Here is a 25,405-nt window from a genome sequence, read left to right on the forward strand (position 1 = left end):
AAAAAAAGCCAGGTTTCATTCAGGGATCTTGCTTAAAGATCGTAATACAGTCTCTGTTCTAACTGAATTTGCATTATAGGCATTGCTCGATCTTTGTAGGACTATGTGGAAAACAGTGTCTAGAACAAATAGGGTAACTTAAAGGGGTCATTTTCTACTAATGTTCCTTCCATGCTTCCTCAAAGCTTCACTTATACACTTCTTTCCTCAGGTGGAAGTCACAAATCACATTACAATGTCATTTAACCATTCATTTCATCAACTTCATGAAATCTTACATTTTCAGACTATCGCCTGAAATTTTGGCATTCAGTCCAATCCAAAAGATATCGGAGTGTAGCTTTTTCAAACTTTAATACTTTCCCAACATTGTAATTCATGTTCAAAATTTTGTAGACTCACTAAATAAATCAGTTATGCTCTGAGCTACAAATAGTACAAATATAGAAGAGAGTTAGGATTGATGGATGCTTCAGGTTGGAAAATGTAACTTGGAGTACCATAAGGATCAGTCCTAGAGTCTCATTAATATTGACTATTAATATTAATGACTTGGAAAAGAGACAGAAAAGTAATGATCTAAATTTGCTGACAATACCAAATAAAGTGGGAAGGCACGCTGGTGAAGACGACACCAGGAATTTACAATGGGGTTTATAGATGAGTCAAGTGCGCAAAAACATGGAGTTTAATGGAGGAGGAGATGAGGTCATGCACTTTGGCAAGAAAAATGAACTATCATAAAACGATAAGTGGGATTGAACTCAACCTTATTTTTTGGTTCCATCCCCATTATCAATATGCCACCCATATCTAAACATATCAACAGTCAATTTATCAGCTGGAATTTTAGAAGCAATAAGTCTAATCATTGGTTTGTAGAATTATCACTAGAACTTTACAAAATTCAGCAGGAAGCATAATTGTAACAGTTGTACAAAGAGCCACTAATTTTAGACTGCAGGTAAGTAATGACAAAAGAAACATGTTAAGACCTAATGAGGGGTCATACTGGACAAGTCAAATCTCAGACTGAAACCCTGATAGCTAAGTTTTATTTTTGCAGTTTGGTTACTGTGACTGTCATTGGCAGCCAAGTGAATATGTTAAAAAGTTCTCTTAACAAAACAAGTTTAGTACATGAAGAACAATAAAAGACAATCAAGAAAAATCTTGAATAGCAAAAGGCACGTTTCAACCCTTGATGTCTTTTGTTTTTCAAACTAGAAGTAATTTTTTCTCAGATACATTGGAAAGGTCATTGAAGTAATTGGCGCCTTTGAGTTTTAAGAAAAGCCCTATCTACTTAAACCACAAAGTTTAAGACTCCTTCCAAGCATCGAAAGCCTGGTTTGCCAAAATTAAACTGCTCTTCTGCTGGTATGAAATGGTTCTTCTCAACCGAAACCAGATGGTTGCCCCAGTCCACCTTTCTGTATGTTAGGAAAGTCTGACTGTGCAAACTGTTCAATCAGTTCAAGGTAGTTGGTCTAGTCACTTAGCTCAAGTCATGTTTTCTTGAAAATGTTTGAATCGTTCAAAACAACTAATCAAAAGGAACAAGTCACATTGACAGAACTGAAAACAAATATTTTCCTCCACTTTCAAATCGAAGTTTTCAACTGATAAGAACCTTTACTACAATATACCGTCAATTGTGTATCCAAAACAAATTACCAACCTGCATCTTTGTCTGAATCCAGGGTCCAACAACATTAGCCTTATTTGCAAACTGCTCACGCAGATGTTCATTGGACTGTTGCTTGTTAAATTCTGCTTGCAAGGCTTGGTCCCTCGCTGGCACAAACTGTTGAACCTATAAGTCAGTGAACAAGTTGATAATACCAATTTTTGTTCTGGTGCAACATGCACAAATTCTTTTATTCACCCCTCACCCATCTACATTCCACCCATCCCATCACTCTTTAGGCCGTTGCATCAATTCATGTCAGGCTGAGACTTGTCCCCACACTGCTACAACTCCATGTGCAATAAATGGCATGTTCTCAGAATTCAAGACAGAAAAATCAATGATCAAATCAACAAAACTCTTAACTTTGTACAAGCTACTATGGATACTGATAGCCTTTAGCAGATTCTTACCTTATCCCATTTATCATTAATACTCTGCGAAGTGATGGATGTGTATGGATTTACACCAGATAATTTGATATTATAGGACTGGGCAATCTTCATCATTTCATTGTGAATACCCAGGATGGCCTCCCTCTCTTTGTCAGCATCTGGCAATGTTGCTTTGAATTGTTCATGTGCTGCAATAAGACCCTACAGGGAAAAAAGACAAATTAACCGGGACATAATGTAGTATTAGAATAGAATAGCAATTTATTGTTACTTTTATTTATGAAAATATAGTAAGATGTGTACAAGTTGCCATAATTCAGCATCAATTATAAAACTTAACAATTGAGAAAAAGTTCATCTTTTATTCAGTTACCCTACTTTATCATTTTGCATATACATACCCGAAAAGGAATGCAATATGTTTGATATATAATTGTACCTGAATCTCCTCAGTGGTATGGACAATAAACATGTCTTGCAAGTCTTCCATTGCTCCCTCCATCCAGTTATTGAAAGGTGCAGCTCTTTTGGCATATTCCAGGTATAACTGGTCAATTGTTTCCTGAAGCTTTTCAGTCCTCTATTGAAATAACAATTATTTATAAAAAACACTGCTTTATATTTGTTAAAGTGTTCGGAAAGCAGCCAATTACTTAGTAAATTAAAGCAATGGAAGCGTTTAAAAAACAAACATAATACCAGTGATGAGTAGGCATATGGCATGGGGATGCCGTTGTGTGTCTGGACTGTTAATCAGAGACTAGTATATTCTGGGGAACTGGGTTCGAATCCCACCGCAACATGAGGCAGAATTTGAGTTCAATAAGAATCTAGAATTAAGAGTCTAATGACAACCATGAATCGATTGTCAATTGTTGGAAAAACCCATCTGGTTCACTAATTTCTTTTAGGCAAGGAAACTGCCATCCTTACCTGTCTGGCCTACATGCGACTCTAGACCCACTAACTTGTTTGACTCTTAACTGCTGAGTAATTAGCATTGGGCAATGAATGCTGACCGAACCAGCCATGCCCTCAGCTCATGAATGAATTTTAAAAAAAAAAAATTCTGTATCTATAAGCATAGAAGAACGAACAAATAGACTTCTCTTGATTAAGAAATACCTGGCCATTCCTGGGAACAAAGTCAAATATGAAGGAGATTAGTGTTTTGCAATAAAAATATCTACTTGCATTTAAACAATATTTCTTACAAACACTGCATCTCATTAGGAACAGGAGGTAGGCCATTCAGCCCCACTGACTTTATTCCGCTATTCAACAAGATCATGGTTAATCTGTGGCCTAACTGCATATACTTTAGCCCATATCCCTCAATACCTTTGATTAACAAAAATCAGATTCATAATTAACTGATCCATTTGTAGTTTAGACATTTCCAAACTTTTACCATCCTACATGCATAGAACTCAGGTTTCCAATGAAGTACTTCTGAGGTTTAGTCATGGCAAAGGTAAGAAACAGTAGCCAATTTGTAGACAGCAAACTCCAACAAACCACAAACACTAAATGACCAAATGACCTGTTTGTGATGCTGATGGAGGAATAAATATTGGCCTAAACACTCACTTGCTCTTCAAAGTGTGATTGTAGATCTTTTATATTTATCCAGGCAGGAAGATAGCGTCGCTGTTTAAATAACGTGAAATATCTCATGTTTGACTAATAAAATAGCGAAAAGAATAGGAACATTTTTCAACATCCAACTCAAAAAGGCTGAATATTGCAGACTTGGTGAATTGGTTGCTAAGCAAAATGTTTTCTGATCAACCTGAAGCTACCATCAAATGAGTTAGCTGGCACTAAAATTTGGTTGTAATATATTTATTATATCACATTCACATGAAATCCAATGCTCGGCTCTCACCTCCAGGGCATCCCTCCTGCTCTGTGTCAACGAGCCCAAAGTATCCCAGTGGTCACAGATAGTCTGGCAGCGTGCATTTACATTGGGAGAGTCATAATAATCCAGATCACTACAGAAGGAAGGATTTAAACATTAGTTAGCTCTGGTAACAGCTTGAGACCACAGCCACTTCTCTTGACAAGTATAGATAATTTGAATTGATGATAACATGTGAGCAACAGGGAGGCAACCGCCATATTGTTTCCTTCTCAATATCACATACTAATTGTTTTTGAATTTCAGAGTGTTGAATGATCCAAACTCAATGGCATCAGTTGCAAAAACAGCTCTTTAACATTGAATGGCTACATGGTTGGTGCAAACAATCATATTATTGTGCATACTTGAGCTCTTGCGCGATGGCAGCGATCTGCTCCACTCTATCTTGGTGAGCTGCCAGATCACTCTCAAATGCCTCATGTTTCTTCAGCAAGGCTTTAATGTCAGCCAGAGTAGCTGTTTCATAGTCTTTCTGTGTCAACATTGCTTCTTTATCTGAAAGATGATAAAGCAAGAGGTTAACCTGAGTTTTATCCAAGGAGGGATGTTACTCTTAAAAATGCTTATGCATACTTAAGAGCAGGTTTAAAAACCTACTCGAGACAAGCATTTCCAAATATGTATTGTTAGAAACAATGCCAAAACATCAACAGGTTCATACAGGTCATTCTGATATAATGCAACAGTAATGTTCCTCTGTAACCTCGTGCTGTATAAAATCACTATAGAAAATGGCACTGTAGATGACTGCCAATAGAATAATCACTATACCCATTTAGTAGCACATTTCTGTTATCCAAACAACACCCACAATTAGTCAACTGCCTTATAGCCAATTCGCTCTGATAGAACGTCTTATAGCAGAACGACCTATATATATGTTACACTGATTTCGCTAAAGTTTAATGGTTGGCCTGTGAAGGCTTTTCTATTCCAGTGGAATCTGTTACCTTCTTTGCAACTGGCCAGAAGCTTTACTGATTCCATAGCCCTAACATTAACCTCGTCTGGTAAGGAAGGTCAAACTTGTAGCCTCAATGGCCACAAACAGGGCTTAAGAGTATACTGCCTTTGAAATCCAGGCATTCAATCCTGCATTTATTTTCATATTAATACTCCTATTTGAATTTTTGCAAGTCTAGACTAGCAAAGGAAAATTGTAAAGAAAGTGCTGAAAATTAAACTAATTTCTTGTTAGAGTAATTTCAGATAATGAAAACAGACTTAAATTAAGTATCCCCCCAAGGACCTATGGCACTTAATATAACCTACAAAGTCAAAAAGTTCGGACACCTGGACCAGCTGTACAGATATAATCACATGGGATCAAAATGTAGGGACTTGTGTCGGGGAATAAATATTATAGGTTTCTGCATTAGAATTGTGAAACTACCAATAGTCAGTAGCATTAAAAATACAGTGACAGTTACAGGAATGAAGGTGGAAGACTGGAAAACTGCAAGCATTCCATCTCTGTTCAGAAAAAAAAAGTTTCAATTAAGCTCAGCTACTACCAGGTCAGACAGTTTAATCTTGGTGGTGGAAGAGTTCCTACAAACAATAGCCACACATGACTAATAGCTACTTGGACAAACGTGCACTGAAGAAAGCCTGCCTGAATTTGTTAAGAACAAATCCTGTTTCAGAAACTGGTTTGTTACCTCAAAGCTGGGAAGTCTATTCCAGTATGTACACAAACTTCCAAAAGACATTTGATTAAGTACCACATAACAGGTTTATTAGCAGGCACTTGTGGTTGGTTCCCTACCTCTGGGCCAGAAGGCCTGGGTTCCAGTCCCACCTGCTCCAGAGATGTATAATAATCTCTGAACAGGTTGATTGGAAAATAAACAGAACAAAGCTTGTGAGCAAAATTAAAACCCACAAAGTGGCAACTGAAAAGCAAAATAAAAATTAGTCAAGTGGCAGGTAAATCTAGAGTAGTGAACAGATGCCTTTTAGTTTGGAGGTCATTAGGACCTCTTTCTTGATTTGACAGTCAAATTTGTAAGTGACGAAATGAGAAAGGATCTTAACTACAGGGATATTAATAGATCAAGAGACAAACAGGCAGTGGAACAAGTACACACTGCAGTTTTAACATAACGCAGTCATGTCAAGGTTTGATAAGAGGAATGCAAAATTAAAGGACACAATTCTGAAAGAATGCAGTGGTATCTTGGGGTATCCATGACCAAAAAGCACAGGAGCAAACTTGATCCACCACTTACAGATCAGAGCTAATCATTCAGTACCACATACTTTTCCTGCATCATCCTAAGATCATTTAAGGTTACAGGAGAGGCTCAAGGTAAACAGGATCCCTATTTGAATAGGGAGAGGAATACAAAAGCAAGAAGGTCATTGTGAACTGTAAAACAACAATTCAGCTGGAGTCACGTGTTTACCTCTAAGCACCACACTTTGTAAATGCACAGGAGGGGGTGCAGAAAAATTTACAAGGATGGTTCTGACAAATGGGGATCTTTAGGTAAAAAGGATAAATTGGTAGAAATACCAACAGGCTGCTGTGTTATTGGCAAAGTTTTGAAATTTTATTTCCAGCATGCAATCTATTAAAATGTATTTTTAAACAAAATGAATCCATTCATTAAACAACTCTAATCTTACTAATTTTGCAAAAAAAGGCTGAAGGATTTACAAACAGAGACCAGAGAATCACGTCCACACCCTACACTGTGGCATTTCAAGTGCTCATCCAGACAATTAAATGCTGCACGAATACCTGCCTCCACCACTCCCTCAGATGGCACATCCGATATTTTTACCATCCTCAGTGAATTTTCTCTCCTCTGAATCACTAAGTTTGTGCCCTCTGGTTTTAGACATATTTGCCAGGGGAAAAAGGTTCTCAAGATCTACTCTACCTCAAAATTTTATATACCTCAGACAGCACTGATCCAAGGAAAACAAATTCAATCTCTTTTCACAACAGATTTTTCATTCCAGAAATCATGTGAATCTCCACTGCATCCTCTCCAATGAAATCACATCTTTAGGATTGCGTGGTACCACAACTGCAGTGTTCCATCTGTGACCGAACCAAAACTTAAATAGTGCGCTGAATTTTAAAGTTTGGGAAAGGTGGCATTAAGGGGACACAAACTGGAATTTGCGCCAACTGTTAAAAGCGACAATCAAAAAGACCTCGAAGTCTTTAATGACATCTGTTAAATCAGTTCCTGACATCACCTGGCAATAAGCTTTACCAAATTTGTCAACTAGCATCAACATGATGCACTTTCAACAGAATAAATTAACTGGTTTTCAGAAAGTAATGAAGGTGCTCTGTTCATGGATCCCACTAACATGTGCTTCAGGTACTGTAATGGGCAATGCAATTCACTTAGTTAAACTTGCATTAACGCTGTGCATTGAATGCAGAGAGGCATTCCACACATTTCAGATATCCATCAGAAAACCAAATGGTAGGCCTGGAAAGATAAAAATAAGAGTGATGTCCAAAAGCCTGGTTGAACAGATTTGTTTTAAGAGGATTTTAAAAAGGAGGACAGAAAAGCTGAAATATTTAGCAGCAATTTCCTTAGTGCAGGATTGAGAGACTGAAAATCTGACACCCAGTGACATAGAAGCTGGAGAGAGAGAAAATTAGTGTTCAACATGTGGCTTGACGAGATTACAGAAGTTGGTTAAGGCAGAAGTAAGATGACTTCATGAGTATCAGGGCTTTTCACTGGGAGAGAAGCAAGCAAGCTGTAGATGAGGCAAGTGCTACAATGATTTCAACTAGTTAGTACTGAAGGAGTGCAAGTAAGAGGCCAATGGCTAGTAAGGGGCTTCGTTTGCAGAGGAACCCAGTAAGAGGCAATGTTCAACAGGGTGGGTGTGTGGGGTAGATGGGATCCAAGTCAGTCTGGTGGGAATACCATGCTTCTAGGAATTCTCGTGCATGTCTCTGTTTCATGCCTCGTGTCGTGCAAGAACTTGTTACTGAAAGCTTGAGCATGAAAGCAACTATAATTCACAGGTGCAATTTTCAAGTTAAAAATTGGACACCATTAGCATTTTAATGGTTTTCTTTTCCAAAGCAGAACTAGAGCACTAAAGTCTTTACTCCTTTACATCTGTTCACCTATTTATCATGAGAATATATTTATTATGTCAGATCAGTTAAGATTCTCCAAGTAATTATTTTTCTGATGCTGAACAAAGGACAGTTTGATTATGGGGCCTTGTATTAAATACTACCAACAGGAAGCAAGAAATAAGTTTACTTGAGGATGCCTGAAAAGCTTAGCCTCTCTGTACGAAGTGTACATTACTATACTGCTGAGCAATCATGAAATTCACAAGTTGGACTGCCAATTTTTTTGTTTTGCAGATTATAGCCAAGTAGCTTTATTGATGCATTCACACAGCACAATGCTTAGATATTCCTGATGAAGAGCTCTTGCCCGAAACGTCGACTCTCCTGCTCCTCGGATGCTGCCTAAACTGCTGTGCTTTTCTAGCACCACACTCTCGACTCTGATCGCCAACATCTGCAGTCCTCACTTTCTCCACAATGCTTAGACATGCAGGAAATATTCCAAAAGTTAGCAGGTTTTAAGATGTTTTGCTCAGGTTGAGGTTATGGATGTAGGCTTGCTCATTGAGCTAGGAGGTTCGTTTTCAGATGTTTCGTCATTGGATGAAGCACTGGCGGTGTAGCCACAAGATACATACGAGGATTCCTAGAAGCACGGCATTACAACCAGAACTCTATCAACAAACACATTGATTTGGATCCCATTTATAACACACCCACTACATTTAACAGTTCTACATTAATTCTATTCCCATATATTATGTTGGTACAAATAGTAAACCATTATTACCTTTGGTCCAATCTTCATGAATGGTGGCTTTCTGCCTGAACTTTTCAGCCAAATGATCAAGTCTTTCCAGCCTCCTTATCTCATTCAGCAGCCATTCCTCATAACCCTTCTCCGCCTGCTCCAGACCTTGCCATGCATTATTAATATCCTACAACACAAGAGACTACATTACTCTATAGAAACCAACTAAAAATCAGTGACAAGAACGACTTAAAGCTAGGTTTGACCTCAAAAGCTACATTGCAATTAAGTGTCCCATACACAAAGGAACATGTGACCATGGACCCACCAGTTCAGGTTCCACTATTGGACTTCTCCTTGCTTCATGTTAGAGTTTGTTGTAAACTGCAGAAACTAATTGTTAGGTTAGATAATGATGCCAATATTGCATCACATTAACTACTAGTTTTTAAAAAATGAGCAAGATGATTGGTCTGTCGAGTGAAATATTGCATAATAGCATCCATGAAATGTTTTGCATACTTCTGGTTCTAAAGTATTTCAATTAACTGCCTTATGCAATTGATACTTGTGCGTAATATACCACGCATTAAAGATATCACAAAAGGAGATAAGCAACTAGTCTATTTATTTGTCGGTGGTGCTTTAAAAAAAAAAGGAGGAAATGTTGCAGCTCTGACACCTGTAGAAATGTTTTTCTCTAGTGCAATATCTTATAAATTTCCACTGAGACATGAGGGCAGGGGACACTATTTAATGCTTTGGATGGATTATTAAATCTTAGGCCAAAACTGCAAACAGCAAATTTGCAATCGATTTGAGGTGGAGGTAAAAACGCAGGCAGATGGCGGCACAATGATAATGTTACTAGACAAGTAAACCAAATGATCAGGCTAATGTGCTGGAGACAAGAGTTCAAATCCCACAATGATGGCTAGTAAAATTCAAACTTGGTTAATAAATGTGGGTTAGAACTGCAATTGTGGCCATGAAACTTGCATCAATTATAAAATCCCATCTGATTCAGATCAGGACCAACTTTTTTAGAAAGGAAACCTGCCATGATTGCCTGATCTGGCCATCTTGCGACTCCAAATGCAATGTGGTTGCCTTTTAGTTGCTTTTAATTAAGGACAATTGTAGATGGGCAACAAATGCTGATTTTGCTTGGCAGTGCTTACACCCTGTAATAGAATAAAGAAAAAATGGAAATGGAAAATATAATTTCAAGCCCTAGGCTAGTGAGCAATTTGGAATATTTTAATTTTAAATATTTTAATTTAGCTCCATGTCAAAGGCAAATCCTACCCAACTAGTATATGTTACACTACTTGTATTTATTTGTGGAACCATTTTACATGAACATTGACCACTGATCTCATTCAAAAAACTTCTGCTTTGTCAACCAGTCAATTCAAAAACAAAAGGTACGCGGTCAGGTTGTTTTGACTACCTAAACCTCTAAGAAAATCAGAGTTTAGATGTTTTCTCCCAAAATATATAAATTCTATTTATAGCAAAATAAAAGCAGTATTGATGGATAGTTTCCAATGAACACAAACAACAAGCTCCAAGAATACACCACAGTGATGTCAAGCAAGAACAGAAATTGCATCAGCTATTACAATCAACTTAAACATAAATATTACTGGCTTAAAAGCCAATGAACAAAATGTTATGACTTTTTGGCATTCTAAACAGTGTAGTGCAAATTAAGACAACTATTTGGTTATTACTGAAGTACAGTATGAAAGCTCCTACCTGGAGCACAAGATAGCTCACTTGCCAAAATGCATGGTCTAGTAAAAAAAAAAAGGCCCATGCCAACCAAGTAGTTTCCAGATTCAAACCCTGCACCGTGGCAAGTTATCCAAACTCAAGGTGGTGAAACGTGCTTCAACTAACTTAAAAGCTTACTTCATAAGAAGGACCCAACAGCCATTTCAGTACATCAGCACACAAGTGGAACCTGCAAAATCTCACATAAGATGCCTTTGCAGGTGGAACATAAGAACTACGAGCAGGAATAGGCCATTTGGCCCTTCGAGCCATAAGAGATAAAGGTAAGGAGGATAATGAAACGAGAAGAGTTTATATATCTTCAAAATATATTATAGCTCATAACCCATGAACAACCTGGCTTTAACAGTGGCTAAACATGTGGATCTATAACCTCAATGATCATCAGCTGCCCCTCAAGTAGGGGATGACTTCAAGACAAAACAGCAATTTTCACTTCAAAGTTTGAATTACTACTTCGTAATAAAACAATAGGGTGAAAATTCTTCTTACCGAGACCATTTTCCCTTCAGATGGCATGAAGGCTGGTCGATTACTGAGTCGGAGTTTAGTCTGTAAGGTGTTGAAGTTGATCTCAAGCTGGCACTTCTCCTGCACTTTAGGTGGTTTATGGACACGGCGATAATCACGAAAGTCTTCTAGTTTTTGCTGCATAGCTTGCATTGTTTTCTCAGGCTCTCTGTTCTCTAGCCAGGGTTTGGTTTGACGAATCCACTCCAGCAACTGGAAACAAAATCATGAGTAAAAAAATGGAGGCTGTGCAACTGAAAACTTAAGAATTCAAAGGACAGCTTTAAAGTCAATTACTTTTTTATTTTAAAAAAACTGTGCATTTATTTGGAATTGCTGCACTTGACAATGTTAACACCACTTCTATCCACTTTAACACAATGTCTGCTATTCAGTTATTTTGATCCCAGTTGTAAGGAGCACTCCCATGTTCAAATCCATTAATCAGTCCCACTTACAAAAGGAAACACATTGGCCATGCTAAGTTGCCCATAGTGTCAGGTGCATTTGTCAGAGATAAATGGGTCTGGGTGGGTTACTCTTCAGAGGGTCGGTGTGGACTTGTTGGGCAGAAGGGCCTGTTTCCATGCTGTTGGGAATCTAATAAAATCTAATAGCACTACCAATAGTACCCTCAATTTATTGGATGACAGATTTAATGAATTGAAAACCTAGGCCATTTCCTGCAAATAACCCTCAAGGCCACAAGACGTTTAAATATACTACTAGTGAATAAAACCCAAATTTATTCAAAAAAGTGATTATGTATGTTCTAATTTTCACTCAATTAACCAAGCATGCACAAGTAGATTTGACACTCAATAGCAGCTACAATGCTGTGGAGTGCCTAATTTACAAAAATAAACTTTTGTATAGAGACTAATGACTAGGATTTCAAATTTTGTTGGCATTTCATATGTAATTTCATGAATTCAAGTTATATTTACATTTGCGAAAAGGAACAGCATATATGTTCTGTCACAGCACTCAATTACATAGAAATCCTTGGACATCTCAATGTGAATTTAGAACAGAACTAGTTGAAGTGCTGCCACAGGATCTGAAAATAGGTGGGCCTTTAAGTTAATGTCTCACCTAAAATAGGGTAGCTCCAACAATACAACACTCCTTCAGTACTGCAGTGCAATGTCAGTAAATGAGTGCTCAAATCGTGAAGTGAGACTTAATATCACAACTGTGACAGAGGATGCTACCAACAAAGTCACAGCTCCTCCAGAATGGCTAAGAGGATAAACATTAGACAACATTGTACAAAATCAAACTCAAACAGAGTTTGTTAAATTCATCTTATACAACCAGATTTTGGATTCACCAATTCTGAACAATAAGCAGAAAATAAAATGGAACACAAACTGAATTTAGGCACATAGGACAGAAGCCAACCATTTGGCCCTTTTGGTCTATGCACTATACAAGACTCCTTCCAAAACTGAATCTTTAGAGCCATTCCATTTGTTTTAGAAGAATGACGAAAAAAATAACAACAGGAATCAAAGTAGAGTTAAACAACTGAAGAGTTTGCTAGTAACTTTTGGTTACTTTTTGGCTTAATGTCAAAATCTATGACTGCATTCCAAAATGCCTTTTAGAAAATAGATTGATTTGCACAAGTCAGAATACAAATTCAGAATACATACATCACTGGCCAGTTTTTCATAATCCTCCATCAGATGTTCATTTTCTTGGTTTACTGCCAGGACTTTGCAAATCCTATTGGCTGCAGTCTCAGCCTGTCAGAAATAGATGGATAGTTACAGCAACTTCAGTACATGTGTGAAATTACCATAAGTTAAAATTTGGGGAAGTAAAGTGGCAATGGAGAAATGTTGGAGAAAAATTGCCTCCAGTTATTGCAAAAATCATTGCTCAAGTCCAAAGTCAAAATGACAGATTTTGCAGCTTTTAAAAACATGGCTGCAAGAATAAACTCAAAATGAATCAAACAACAGATCATTGTCTGCAACGGAGTCTCACTTCCCAGTGAAGTAGACAGTATGAATGGATTCAGGTGGAAAACTGTTGAAAGATTGGTACAAGAGAAAAAGATTAGATAAGACAAAATGGAGGTCCGTTACAGTCAGAAACAGGGAGGTTATTATGGGGAAACAAAAACAACAGGCCAATAAGAGATCGGAGACACCTATAAAATTCTAACGGGACTAGACAGTAAATGCAGAAAACGTGTGTCATGGGACACATCCTAAGGAAATGAGTCAACCATTTAGGACTGGGATGAAAAGAGATTACTTCACAGTGTGTGGCATGCCTGTAAGATGCTCTGCCAAAAAGTGACTGAGGTTAAAATATTTTATGTATTCAAGAAGTTTGATATACTGCTTAGGGAGTAAAGGGTAAGGGAAAAGAGAGGGAACAATTGGATGATCAGTCACGATTATGCTGAATTGTGGAGCAGGATCAAAGGGCTGATAGCCCACTTGGTCTCATTTTATAGGCTACATTAACAGTAGTGGCAAATACCGTTTAATTTCAACGAAAGGTACAGCAATCCGTTTCCAGTAACTTCTCTCCATGTTTAAAGATGGGGGCACACAAAGAAAGACCGTCTGAAATTCTGACTACAAAACTTGTCAACAGTAAAAGGAGAAAAAGTAGGCTATTGAGCTCCTCAGGTCTGTGCTGTTACAGAAGAGATCACAGCTGGTCTGGAACCTAAACCCATACATGCTCCTTTGCACCACATCCTTTGTACCTGATTTTTACATTGAAGATATATTTAAAATTAATAATTTATATAGCAACAATTGCCATTTGCAGAAACAATTTTCTATAAACTTTGCAGAGAGTACTTCTTAATCTAAATTCCAAAAAAAATATAAGGGTTTATATTATGACCCTAGTCCTAGACTCTCAAGTCAATATCTTGGAAAACAAGTAGTCCAACCATTGTGAATTACCTCCATGTGGTGATCCAAATTAATGCAGAACACCGTAATAAATGCCAAGAAATTAATGTCAAAATGCCAATTTCTATTGTTAATTCTATGGTTAATGCTGGGCAGAACTTCTGTGCAACCAGCTTTGTACAATATGTTTGAATGGTATAAAACGACAAAGATTTGTTTAAAATGGAAACTAACTAGGACTTTTGCATTAAACATTCTTCATCCGAGGGTGCTAGGAAATCGTTCAAACAGATTTGAAGAATTACATATTTAATGCAACAGAACATAATGACTGGATGCAGAATTCTACCTCTACAAAAAGGTGTATAAACTAATGGGGTATTTTACCATGCGATCATGGTTCAGATCAGTCAGTCAATGACATTGGTAGCTATGAAGACCCTCAATGACAGTGATTAAGGACAGCAGAAACTGAAAATGAGGAAAGGGCATATTTCTCCAAAAAGTGCCAAGCTCTAAAAAGGCTAATTGCATGACATCCATAGCCAGAAAACATTAAAATGTAGTCAGAGCGGACAAAGGAAGAAATATCGTATGCATTAGATGGCCAAAAGCAGCATACAGGAAGAACAAAATTAGATGAGAACTGGCCAGAGATGGAAATGGGGTCTAGACTGAAAGTGACAGCACTGCATGACAGGTGAGAACAGGCTCAAAAATTATGGAAATGAACTTTTTAAAATATATACTTGTATTAGTATTTTTAGCACCAGTATCACTCAAGTTTTGACATGCCAGTACAATGGAAAAAATTAACTTTGAGTAAATCTTACCTTACCTTGCTATTGATGATGATTTGATGCAAAGTTAAGTTTGCTTTACAATTAGGGCAATTCAATGCTCAGTCATCTTGTAACGTAGTAGAAATTGGCTACTTAAAAACTAGCAAAACTGCTCCATTTACACTAGAAGTAAAAGTGTTTGTGAAGTGCAGCCAGGCCACTCCATATTGTAGACAGGCAGGCATTCAGAACTTTTTCACAATCAAAAATGTTCAAGAAAAGTTGCAAAAGAATTTAAGTCTGGAAAAAACTTCAATGATCTAAAAGTACAGTCCTGGGCAACATTTAATTCTTCACTGGATAATAAGATTATTCTGTGACACATTAATTTATTACAGAAGAGTTTTTAAGAGGTGGTTGAAAGTTGTAAAAATCAAAACTATCCTTGGAATATCCTACTTGCTCATTTACAGTAGATAGGATAACTTTTTTCTTCCTTCCTTAGACTACGTTTGTTTGTAGCTTTCTTCCAGGTTTCTTCCAAGTACAATGGACATCTACGTGTCAGCTACACAAAAGCAGCCCGAATTTTAGAAAATTCTCACCGTAACACTTCAGGGCGACCTATGAACTTTTAAGATGGATGGGAATGACATGATTTGCCCCATATTAATGGTGCATTACAATGACATTCAAATATAATCCGATCTAGTTAGGTTTGAACGTTCAAACAAGAGCAAAAACACAAACTCTTCCACTCAGATCACATGAGTTACAGACTATAGAAGGGAAAGCAGTCAACAAATTGATTCAGCCAACTAAATAGATGGATAAAGAATGAGGCAAGAGGGTAGAGAAAAAAGTGAGGAAAGGCAGAGTTAAGTGTTTAATGGTCCTTGATGCTCTACTTCCTAGTTTTGACTTTTCAATCAGGCATTTTCAGAGTCAGAGTAACTAAAGTATGACATATTAAGAAAACCAAATTTGCAGTAAATGCTTCAACAGCCCAAAACAGTAAAATACTACCACCAGGTTATTTTCATTTGCAACAAAAAAAAAGCTCATAGATCATCACAAAATATCCTGAACAAGGACAAGTATCATTTAGCCAATAGAAGATGCATAGCCTCAACAAAGAAAGATTGAAAACATCTAACAGTCGCTACTGTTGATCATGAGAAATAAGCAGCACACCAGATGACCAAAAGCTCTTAGGACAGAATGTTTGCAAGGTACAGGAGATAAAGAGCTCACCTTTTGAGCACCTGAGAAGGCATGGTAGTAGCATGAAACGTAAGTCATAATAGCCTTTTCATCTGGCCTGAGTGTGCCTACAATATCTGTGCAGAGAGAAAGTCAGAGCAGAGTAAGGTTGCATCATGCCACAAGCAGAAAAACGATTTATTACACGGTATGAGAGAGAACAGGTGCAGCATCATGCCTAGATGAAAAGAATATAAAAATCTGAGGAACAGCTGAAAGAGAAGCACGAGATCAGTTTTGCAGGAAGGGAGGGATCCTTGGTGACTTATGATACCTTCTGAGCTCCTGAAAAGGCATGGTAGAAGCAGGAGACATAGGTCATAATTGCCTTCTCATCAGGGCGGGCGGTGTTCACAATGTCTGTGGGTAAACAAAAATATTAGGAGAAGCTTCCAGTCGACATCTTAAGCTGCTGTAGTCAAACAATTCTGCATGCATTAGTCTCTCACCACTTAAAATGTCTAATTTTACCCATATTTTTACACCCTCCATGTTTCCATTCACAAAGGAGTAAGTGATGCAGTACTAAAACTCTTCCTCTGGAAAATTTACATGGGGATGCTCATAAAAGGAAATTTGAGGCACTTAACCCAAAATGCCTTTACTAGGTTCCGACCGCCAAAGGAAATGAAGCTCAGAACACTGAGGCAGATTGTTGCTGTTAAATTTTAATGTAACCTCTGTATTTGAGCCACAGGAGGAAGTAACCAGACATTAAAAGGTCACAGGGACAAGTGCAAAAGAATCAAGTATTTTTGCAGAAGATACATCCACCCAAGTAATTCAGAAGAGACAAAAACTTTTGATATGCCAATGTGCATGGAAAATGGTATGGAAATCTAGATGAAGATTTATCATAATGGGATGATAAAATGCACCAATTTATATTCTGTAGTCATTTTAACATTTCAACATCAATCTGCATTAATTATTTAAATTTTTTTCTTCAAATTTATTCCATCCTCAAGTTGTGCTTGCTTGTCTCATTGATCGAATGAAGGCCAGTACATTCAGTAGTCAAACCTCTAGAAGATGGAAGCCTGTTATCAGTTAGTATTACTACATGAACACTTTTTATTAATCACAGCCCGACCAGTTTCCCTATTGGTTAATAATGCACATAGTATTTAATATGAACTGTACTAGTTTCTCAGTAAGCTCACTTTGGAAGGAGCAAAAAAAAAAAAACAAACCAGTACTTGCTCCTGAAAATTCTCTGAGAAGTGTTACTCTGGTTAACTAGGAAGGTACACTTCAGCTGGGCAAAACACCATTCAAAAGCAGAATTTAAATACTGTCCTCAATGTTCAACAGCCTTTAAAAGTATTTAAATTTCTGCATATTCTGATCTATAATTGATGCACTTTTTCCATAGGAAAAACATGCACATGAAAAAAAAAGGTAGCGATGTTTAAAAGGAAGTATTCAGTTATGTGGAAATGACCATGTGTGGTTAAAACATGTTGTGCAAGTGAAACAAGCATGAATTTCATAAACCAAGAGGTGGGTCAAATGCACATATTCTTGTTACATTTCAAGATTAACACGTCTCATGAGCAAGCTCATCTGTGGGTTGTTCAACCTACAGATAATTGACCACATTGAGCCGTGGTATCCAGCACTAGGAATTCAGCTTTTCAAGCCAAGGCAAATATTATCCAACCTACCTTCATATTTATTAATCCTGAATTTTGAGGGTTTGAAATGCAACAGGTATTTGGTAGACAAACTTCAAATCAATGTAAGAACAGTTAGTGTAAGCAATTTAAGAGATTTGTAAATTAATGGGAGCTCCAGCACGTACACACATGCAGTCTGCATGCAGTTGGATATTTCTGATTAGATTAGATTCACTACAGCATGTAAACAGGCCCGTCGGCCCAAGTAGTTCACACCAACCCTCTGAAGAGCAACCCACCCAGACTCATTCCCCTACATTTACCCCTGACTAATGCACCTAACACTACGGGCAATTTAGCATGGCCAATTCACCTAGACTACACATCTTTGGACTGTGGGAGGAAACCCATGCAGACACTGGGAGAATGACAACTGTCTGTGTGGAGTTTGCACAGAGGTGGGAATTGAACCCAGGTCCCTGGCTCTGAGGTAGCAGTGCTAACCACTGAATCACCATGCTGCCCTGTGACAGGTTAAGTAACAGGAATTACGGGTTAATTAAATGGTTAAATAAATGGACTTTCAGCAGTTCAAATCACGAAAGGAGGTGCTTTTTTTAAAAAGCAGAATTAAGAAACTGTAGTTTAGAATGACAAAGTTCTGGGGAACAAGAATGTTAAATGGGGAAGTCAAGTCTAGGGAAGCACTTAACTTCCACATTTATTTAATGCCACAAATAAGGGCTTTGACCCTATCACAACATGAACACAAGTAAAAATTCTGGTCCATTATGTTGCTAAAGTGTTAATGTTACAGCAGCATCCATTGCAAATGATGAAATGTGACCAAGTTTAAAGATGCCTGGTCCTAAGAATAAAAAAAAAGGGCCGCAAACACAAATTTCATCAACGCAAATTGGCTATAACGCAACTGATGCTGTTTCTAAAGCACAAATTTTTAAAACACGTTGGCTATATCACAATTGCATCACCAAGACTAAGTGCTGCCTTGCTCACTGAACAGGTAAGTCTGTTTGCAGATGTTACATCATCAGCACGTTTCTGGTAAAGCGTTAGTGTACTGTTCTGCTCACTATTTATATGCCTCAGTTGCTGAGGCGGGTGGTATCATTTATTGTTTTAGTGACTGGGTATAGGGTCTAACTCTAGATGTTTGTTAACAGTTCTGGATTGAGTGGCAGGCCTCCAGGCATTCCTGTGCATGTCTTTGCTTGGCTTATCCTAGGATAGATACACTGTCCCAGTCAAATTGGTGTCTTTCTTTTTTGGTTTGTGTGTACAGACACAAGTGATAGTTGATCATGTTTCTTGATGGCTAGTTGGTGTTCATGCACCCTGATCACTAGTTTTCTCCTGGTTTGCCTTTTAATGTTTGTGGCAGTCTTTAAATGGTATTTTATACATAACAGTGGCATTTGTTGTGGGTATGGAATCCTTGATATGTTAAGTGCTATTCTTATTATGCATTTTTTAAAATAGAGTGTAGGGTGGCTTAAGAACACAACTATCGTGTTAAAGAAGAACTACCTGTATGCTGTCTCAAATCAAGTCTTCCCTTCACAAAGTGGGCTGGTTGATCTTAAATTATCTTTTCTGCTTTCCCAATCAAGTTCAGCTAACTTGGTATACAAATAATTGGTATTGTTCCTGATCTGTATAGTTTAGCTACTGAATGGATAAGCTCCAAATCAACAAATTCAGTAAAGACCACTCAATTTTCATGCATATGTGTAACATATGATCAGCTCTGATTTTGGCAAGGAAATATCTGTACTATTATTCCCTAATGGCACCATATTCTACACTAATGATTTCACAATCAACTTAGATTTGTGTGAACCATTTCCTGTGATGCCTGGCTACAATATCTAGATGCTAGAAAGTTCTCTTATACAAGCATGGTAGACTTAATGCAGTCTGCACCCAGGGCACAACTGAACACTAGTCTCAAGCATTTCTGAACTTGCACTCCCTATCATGTCCTACCCCAGAAAGCCAGTTGAATGGTAGTGCCAAAGCCAATTTTACTTAAATGAAACATTGCAATGACATAGCCTAACTTAATGTGTTTCAGTACTTGTCTCAAGTGAAACCCCGGTTAACATTCTCCATTTACATAATTGATACTGATAAACCATTGATATGGATGTAATATACTTGTGATCTCTTTACTAAATGCATTTCATTCAATTACATAAACCAGTTAAAAATTTATTTCTCAAATAACTGAACTGCATTTATAAATACACAATATTTCATTAATTGAGAAGATGTTCATCAAGTAGAGCCACAGATAACTTCTGGCATGCACTGTATTTACAACATGTGCAGCAACACAACCAATTACAACATTACATACTAGTTTCTCAGACTAGTGTGTCAGCTATATCAGCTGAGAATCAATTGAAATTTTGGAATGTTTATTTTTAAATATTGCAATTTAAACCTGGTCTTTGGTTAGTATTGAAACTTAAACTGATTCAATACAAAGCACAACACCAATTTCTAATGCAAAGAACTGAAGTAAGCTTGGTTTGTGATTTTAAAAAAAAAATGCCATCTATGTCTTTATTTTTGCACATTCTGGATAGTTCAGTGCGACAAAGCTAGTTATTGAGGCACACATTTCTCCCATTCCAAGTTGCCAGTTTTAAATGCTCTACAGCCCGCAATCATGAACAACCGAAAGAGCTCCATTGCTCAATTTGAACAAATTATACATTGCAGCTCGATCGAGCCAAAAATTAATCTAGTCAATTGACAAGGATATTAAAATCAGTGGGAACAAACATTAAATACACCTAACAGTATAACAAATAGAAAGCAGGAAACACCAACAGAGCTTCGTTCAGAGGTTCACTGAAGAGGTTACCTAGTATGGTGACAAAACGTCTTAAAATGAACCTTCCAGCTCAGCAAGCAAATGTACCTTCAGAACCTCAACCTGAGCTACAAACCTTCTCAAAACATGGCAGCCCTAACAATCATAATGGAGTGCAATACAAAGCTAACCGCTACTACACTTGTCCAAATTCAAACACTAATTTCTAAGAAATGACTGCCCCAACTCTTTGGCTTTGGATGGTCCACCAGTTCAAGGACAAGACAGAAATTACTGGTCTCGGGGGGAAAAAGGGAGTCAAGGTAGATGTTGATTCATGACTGAACTGAATAGCAAAGCAGGAGTGAGGTGGTCTGTTCCTGTTTATGTTAAATTACATTATTTATAGGTGGTACAGTTACATGTTTTCATAAACTGAGGAAATTTAGCCAGGTTATCTAATTAGCATTTGCAGACCTATCCAATACCAATTCCCCACATAAGCTGCAAGGACACTGTGCATTGCCCAAATTACAATAGGTTATCAAAATAAAAAGAGCATCAATTCAGACATCTAAGACTTGGATCTCAGTTTTATTCCCTTAGTCAAACTTTTGGCATTTCAAACTTTGGGCAAGTTGTTGGAGGGAATCCTGAGGGACAGGATGTATATGTATTTGGAAAGGCAAGGACTGATTTGGTATAGTCAACATGGCTTTGTGCGTGGGAAATCATGTCTCACAAACTTGATTGAGTTTTTTGAAGTAACTAAGAAGATTAAGGAGGGCAGAACAGTAGATGTGATCTATATGGACTTCAGTAAGGCATTCAACAAGGTCCCCCATGGGAGACTGATTAGCAAGGTTAGATCTCATGGAATACAGGGAGAACTAGCTATTTGGATACAGAACTGGCTCAAAGGTAGAAGACAGAGGGTGGTGGTGAGAGGTTTGTTTTTAAGACTGGAGGCCTGTGACCAGTGGAGCACCCCAAGGACCGGTGCTGGGACCTCTACGTTTTGTCATTTACATAAATGATCTAGATGCGAGCACAAGAGATATCGTTAGTAAGTTTGCAGATGACACCAAAATTGGAGGTGTAGTGAACAGCGAACAGGGTTACCTCAGATTAAAACAGGATCTGGACAAGATGGGCCAATGGGCTGAGAAGTGGCAGATGGAGTTTAATTCAGATAAATGTGAGGTGCTGCATTTTGGGAAAGCAAATCTTAGCAGGACTTATACACTTAATGGTAAGGTCCGAGGGAGTGTTGCTGAACAAAGAGACTTTGGAGTGCAGGTTCATAGCTCCTTGAAAAGGAGTCACAGGTAGATAGAATAGTGAAGGCGGTGTTTGGTATGCTTTCGTTTATTGGGCAGAGTATTGAGTACAGGAGTTGGGAGGTCATGCTGCAGCTGTACAGGACATTGGTTAGGCCACCGTTGGAATATTGTGTGCAATTCTGGTCTCCTTCCTATCAGAAAGATGTTGTGAAACTTGAAAGGGTTCAGAAAAGATTTGCCAGGGTTGGAGGATCTGAGCTACAGGGAGAGGTTGAACAGGTTGGGGCTGTTTTCCCTGGAGCATTGGAGGCTGAGGGGTGACCTTATAGAGGTTTACAAAATTATGAGGGGCATGGATAGGATAAATAAACAAAGTCTTTTCCCGGTGGTCGGGGAGTCCAGATCTTGAGGGCAAAGGTGAGAGGGGGAAGATATAAAAGAGACCCAAGGGGCAACTTTTTCACGCAGAGGGTGGTACATGTATGGAATGAGCTGCCAGAGGAAGTGATGGAGGCTAGTACAATTGCAACATTTAAGGCATTTTGATGGGTATATGAATAGGAAGGGTTTGGAGAGATATGGGCTGGGTGCTGTCAGGTGCGACTAGATTGGTTTGGGATATCTGTCGGCATGGGCGGGTTGGACTGAAGGGTCTGTTTCCATGCTGTACATCTGACTCTATATATGCCAACATTATGACTTAAAATTTTAATCAATTGTAATCAGATGTTGACAGTGTCCAGGAAGTTTTGAACCAACTAAATCAAAAAGATATGCACCTACCTACCAAAGTTTGAGAGAAGGTTTGTAGCTCGGGTGCTTGTTGTTGTGGTTCTGTTCGTCGAGCTGGGAATTTGTGTTGCAGACGTTTCGTCCCCTGTCTAGGTGACATCATCAGTGCTTGGAAGCCTCCTGTGAAGCGCCTCTGTGATCTTTCCTCCGGCATTTGTAGTGGTTTGAATCTGCCGCTTCCGGTTGTCAGTTCCAGCTGTCCGTTGCAGTGGTCGGTATATTGGGTCCAGGTCGATGTGCTTATTGATTGAATCGGTGGATGATTGCCATGCCTCTAGGAATTCCCTGGCTGTTCTCTGTTTGGCTTGTCCTATAATAGCAGTGTTGTCCCAGTCAAATTCATGTTGCTTGTCATCTGCGTGTGTGGCTAATAAGGATAGCTGGTTGTGTCGTTTCATGGCTAGTTGGTGTTCATGGTGAGAGTGGCTGTTGGTTTGTGTGCTGTTATGAGTCCTAGTGGTCGCAGTAGTCTGGCTGTCAGTTCGGAAATGCTTTTGATGTATAGTAGTGTGGCTAGTCCTTTGGGTTGTGGCATGTCCTCGTTCCATTGTCTTTCCCTTAGGCATCTGTTGATGAAATTGCGCGGGTATCAGTTTTTGGCGAATACATTGTATAGGTGTTCTTCCTCTTTCTGCAGTTCTGGTGTACTGCAGTGTGTTGTGGCCCTTTTGAATAGTGTCTTGATGCAACTTCTTTTGTGTGTAACATGCCCCAACACACAAGTTGCATCAAGACACTATTCAAAAAGGGCCACAACACACTGCAGTACACCAGAACTGCAAAAAGAGGAAGAACACCTATACAATGTATTCGCCAACAACGGATACCCGCGCAATTTCATCAACAGATGCCTAAGGTAAGGATAACTGAACGAGGACATGCCACAACCCAAAGGACTAGCCACACTACCATACATCAAAAACATTTCTGAACTGACAGCCAGACTACTGCGACCTCTCTGACTCATAACAGCATACAAACCAACAGCCACTCTCAGACAACTCACCAGAACGAAGGACCCGATACCCAGCATGAGCAAAACCAATGTAGTGTACAAACTCCCATGCAAGGACTGCACAAAACATTACATAGGACAAACAGGAAGACAGCTAACGGTCCACATCCATGAACACCAACTAGCCACGAAACGACACAACCAGCTATCCTTAGTAGCCACACACGCAGATGATAAGCAACATGAATTTGACTGGGACAACACTACTACTATAGGACAAACAGAACAGCCAGGGAATTCCTAGAGGCATGGCAATCATCCACAGATTCAAATCAATAAGCACATCGACCTGGACCCAATATACCGACCACTGCAACGGACAGCTGGAACCGACAACCGGAAGCGGCAGATTCAAACCACTACAAATGCCGGAGGAAACATCACAGAAGCGCTTCACAGGAGGCTCCCAAGCACTGATGATGTCACCTCGACAGGGGACAAAACGTCCGCAACACAAATTCCTTGCTCGGTGAACAGAACCACAACAACACCTACCTACCAAAACTAATTAGTGTAACATCAGTCCAAAATTCAACACCACTAAATTCGTTAAGTTAAATAGTCTGCAGAATTTTAGGCTCTGTGATACATTCCCATTAAGAAGCTAGCTTTCCAGGATAACCCCTATTGTAAGCAACAGCAAACAACGTCAAACTAGCCTGATAGCTGTAAAATGCTACAATTCTGCTATAGTCAGCAAAAATCTTTATCTTCTGCAAAGCTACCATTTCAAGAACCAAGGGTCTCAAGCCAATTGTACTCAACATTGAACACTCCCAGTTGGTGACCACAGCTTAAAGGTTACACAACTTCATTCCCAGTGCAAGGTGTAAAAAACTAGTAATATGACAAGCATGAAAACAATTTACTAATTTAGATTTGCTTTGAACTAAAGACTACAATCTTTTCTTTTAGGTTTCATGGGCTGAAAATTAATTTCACAATGCTTTCACTGTAATGACTTACACAGTACAGACCACTAGCTGATGTTGAAAACACATTACAAATGAACTTCAAATAGCTTAATCTATCAAAGACAGACTGAACAGAATATTTTACACAACTGGAACGCAAGTCATGCCAGGGCTTTCTCAAGGCCAGTCATGGAACAATTTTCCATACAAGAGTGTAACATGCCACAAACATATTAGTGTATACTTTGCTATTTTAGAGAAGGACAAAGTGTCTTACCTTCTGCATCCAACATCTTGGGTATATCCAGGTGCGTCTCAGCCACTTCAAAGGCATTATTCAAGTTTGTCAGTGGATCATCCTAAGTACAATAGGAAAAAGGTTCCAAAGATTCAGCTTTTAAAAATGTTCTATCACACTGGTAAGCATTCATTTTGAACAAAAATAAATATACAAGGACACAGAACTCCAGCTTCTCGAGAACAGATCTAATATTACAACATGTAGTGATTAGAAAGTCAAAGAGAAAATTTTGTTTTCCACCTAAATCTTATTTTTCAACAGGAATGTTTTAAATTTTTACATACCTTCCTCAACTTATCGTAATCAATAAGTTCTGGTCTGTGTCTGTGGATGAGCGCATTGAATGCCAAACCATCTTTCCAACTGGACACCAATCAGAAACAAAACCCAATATTAGAACAGTTTCATTTTATTTCCTCAATGTATCAACTTCCATCATTTCAACTAGGATTCCTTTTAAAAAAAAAAGAAAGGGATACGGCATCTGTACTATATTACAAAAAAGCCTCAATTTTATTTCATAATGTTGAAGCAGCTTGGAATGTGACTAATTGAAGCTGCTGTAAT

General features: G+C 38.4%; 1 protein-coding gene across 5 annotated transcripts in view; it reads right to left on the bottom strand.

Annotated features, from left to right (window-relative positions):
* LOC122542742 (alpha-actinin-1-like) overlaps positions 1-25,405 on the bottom strand; it is a 113,183-nt gene that overhangs the window by 18,520 nt on the left and 69,258 nt on the right. For 3 of the 5 annotated variants that reach the window (XM_043680733.1, XM_043680735.1, XM_043680730.1), the window contains exons 6-16: positions 25,123-25,201; positions 24,815-24,896; positions 16,347-16,432; positions 12,801-12,893; positions 11,125-11,355; positions 8,872-9,019; positions 4,357-4,507; positions 3,974-4,082; positions 2,525-2,665; positions 2,104-2,286; positions 1,682-1,816 (exon numbers count right to left, since the gene is read on the bottom strand). In XM_043680733.1, coding sequence (XP_043536668.1) covers positions 1,682-1,816; positions 2,104-2,286; positions 2,525-2,665; positions 3,974-4,082; positions 4,357-4,507; positions 8,872-9,019; positions 11,125-11,355; positions 12,801-12,893; positions 16,347-16,432; positions 24,815-24,896; positions 25,123-25,201 — 1,438 coding nt within the window. Of the gene's footprint in view, positions 1-1,681; positions 1,817-2,103; positions 2,287-2,524; positions 2,666-3,973; positions 4,083-4,356; positions 4,508-8,871; positions 9,020-11,124; positions 11,356-12,800; positions 12,894-16,063; positions 16,150-16,346; positions 16,433-24,814; positions 24,897-25,122; positions 25,202-25,405 lie in introns of all 5 variants that reach the window. The other 2 variants (XM_043680734.1, XM_043680731.1) reach the window with 1 other exon arrangement.

Source organism: Chiloscyllium plagiosum, chromosome 41 (assembly GCF_004010195.1).
Source record: "Chiloscyllium plagiosum isolate BGI_BamShark_2017 chromosome 41, ASM401019v2, whole genome shotgun sequence".
Lineage (NCBI taxonomy): Eukaryota > Metazoa > Chordata > Chondrichthyes > Orectolobiformes > Hemiscylliidae > Chiloscyllium > Chiloscyllium plagiosum.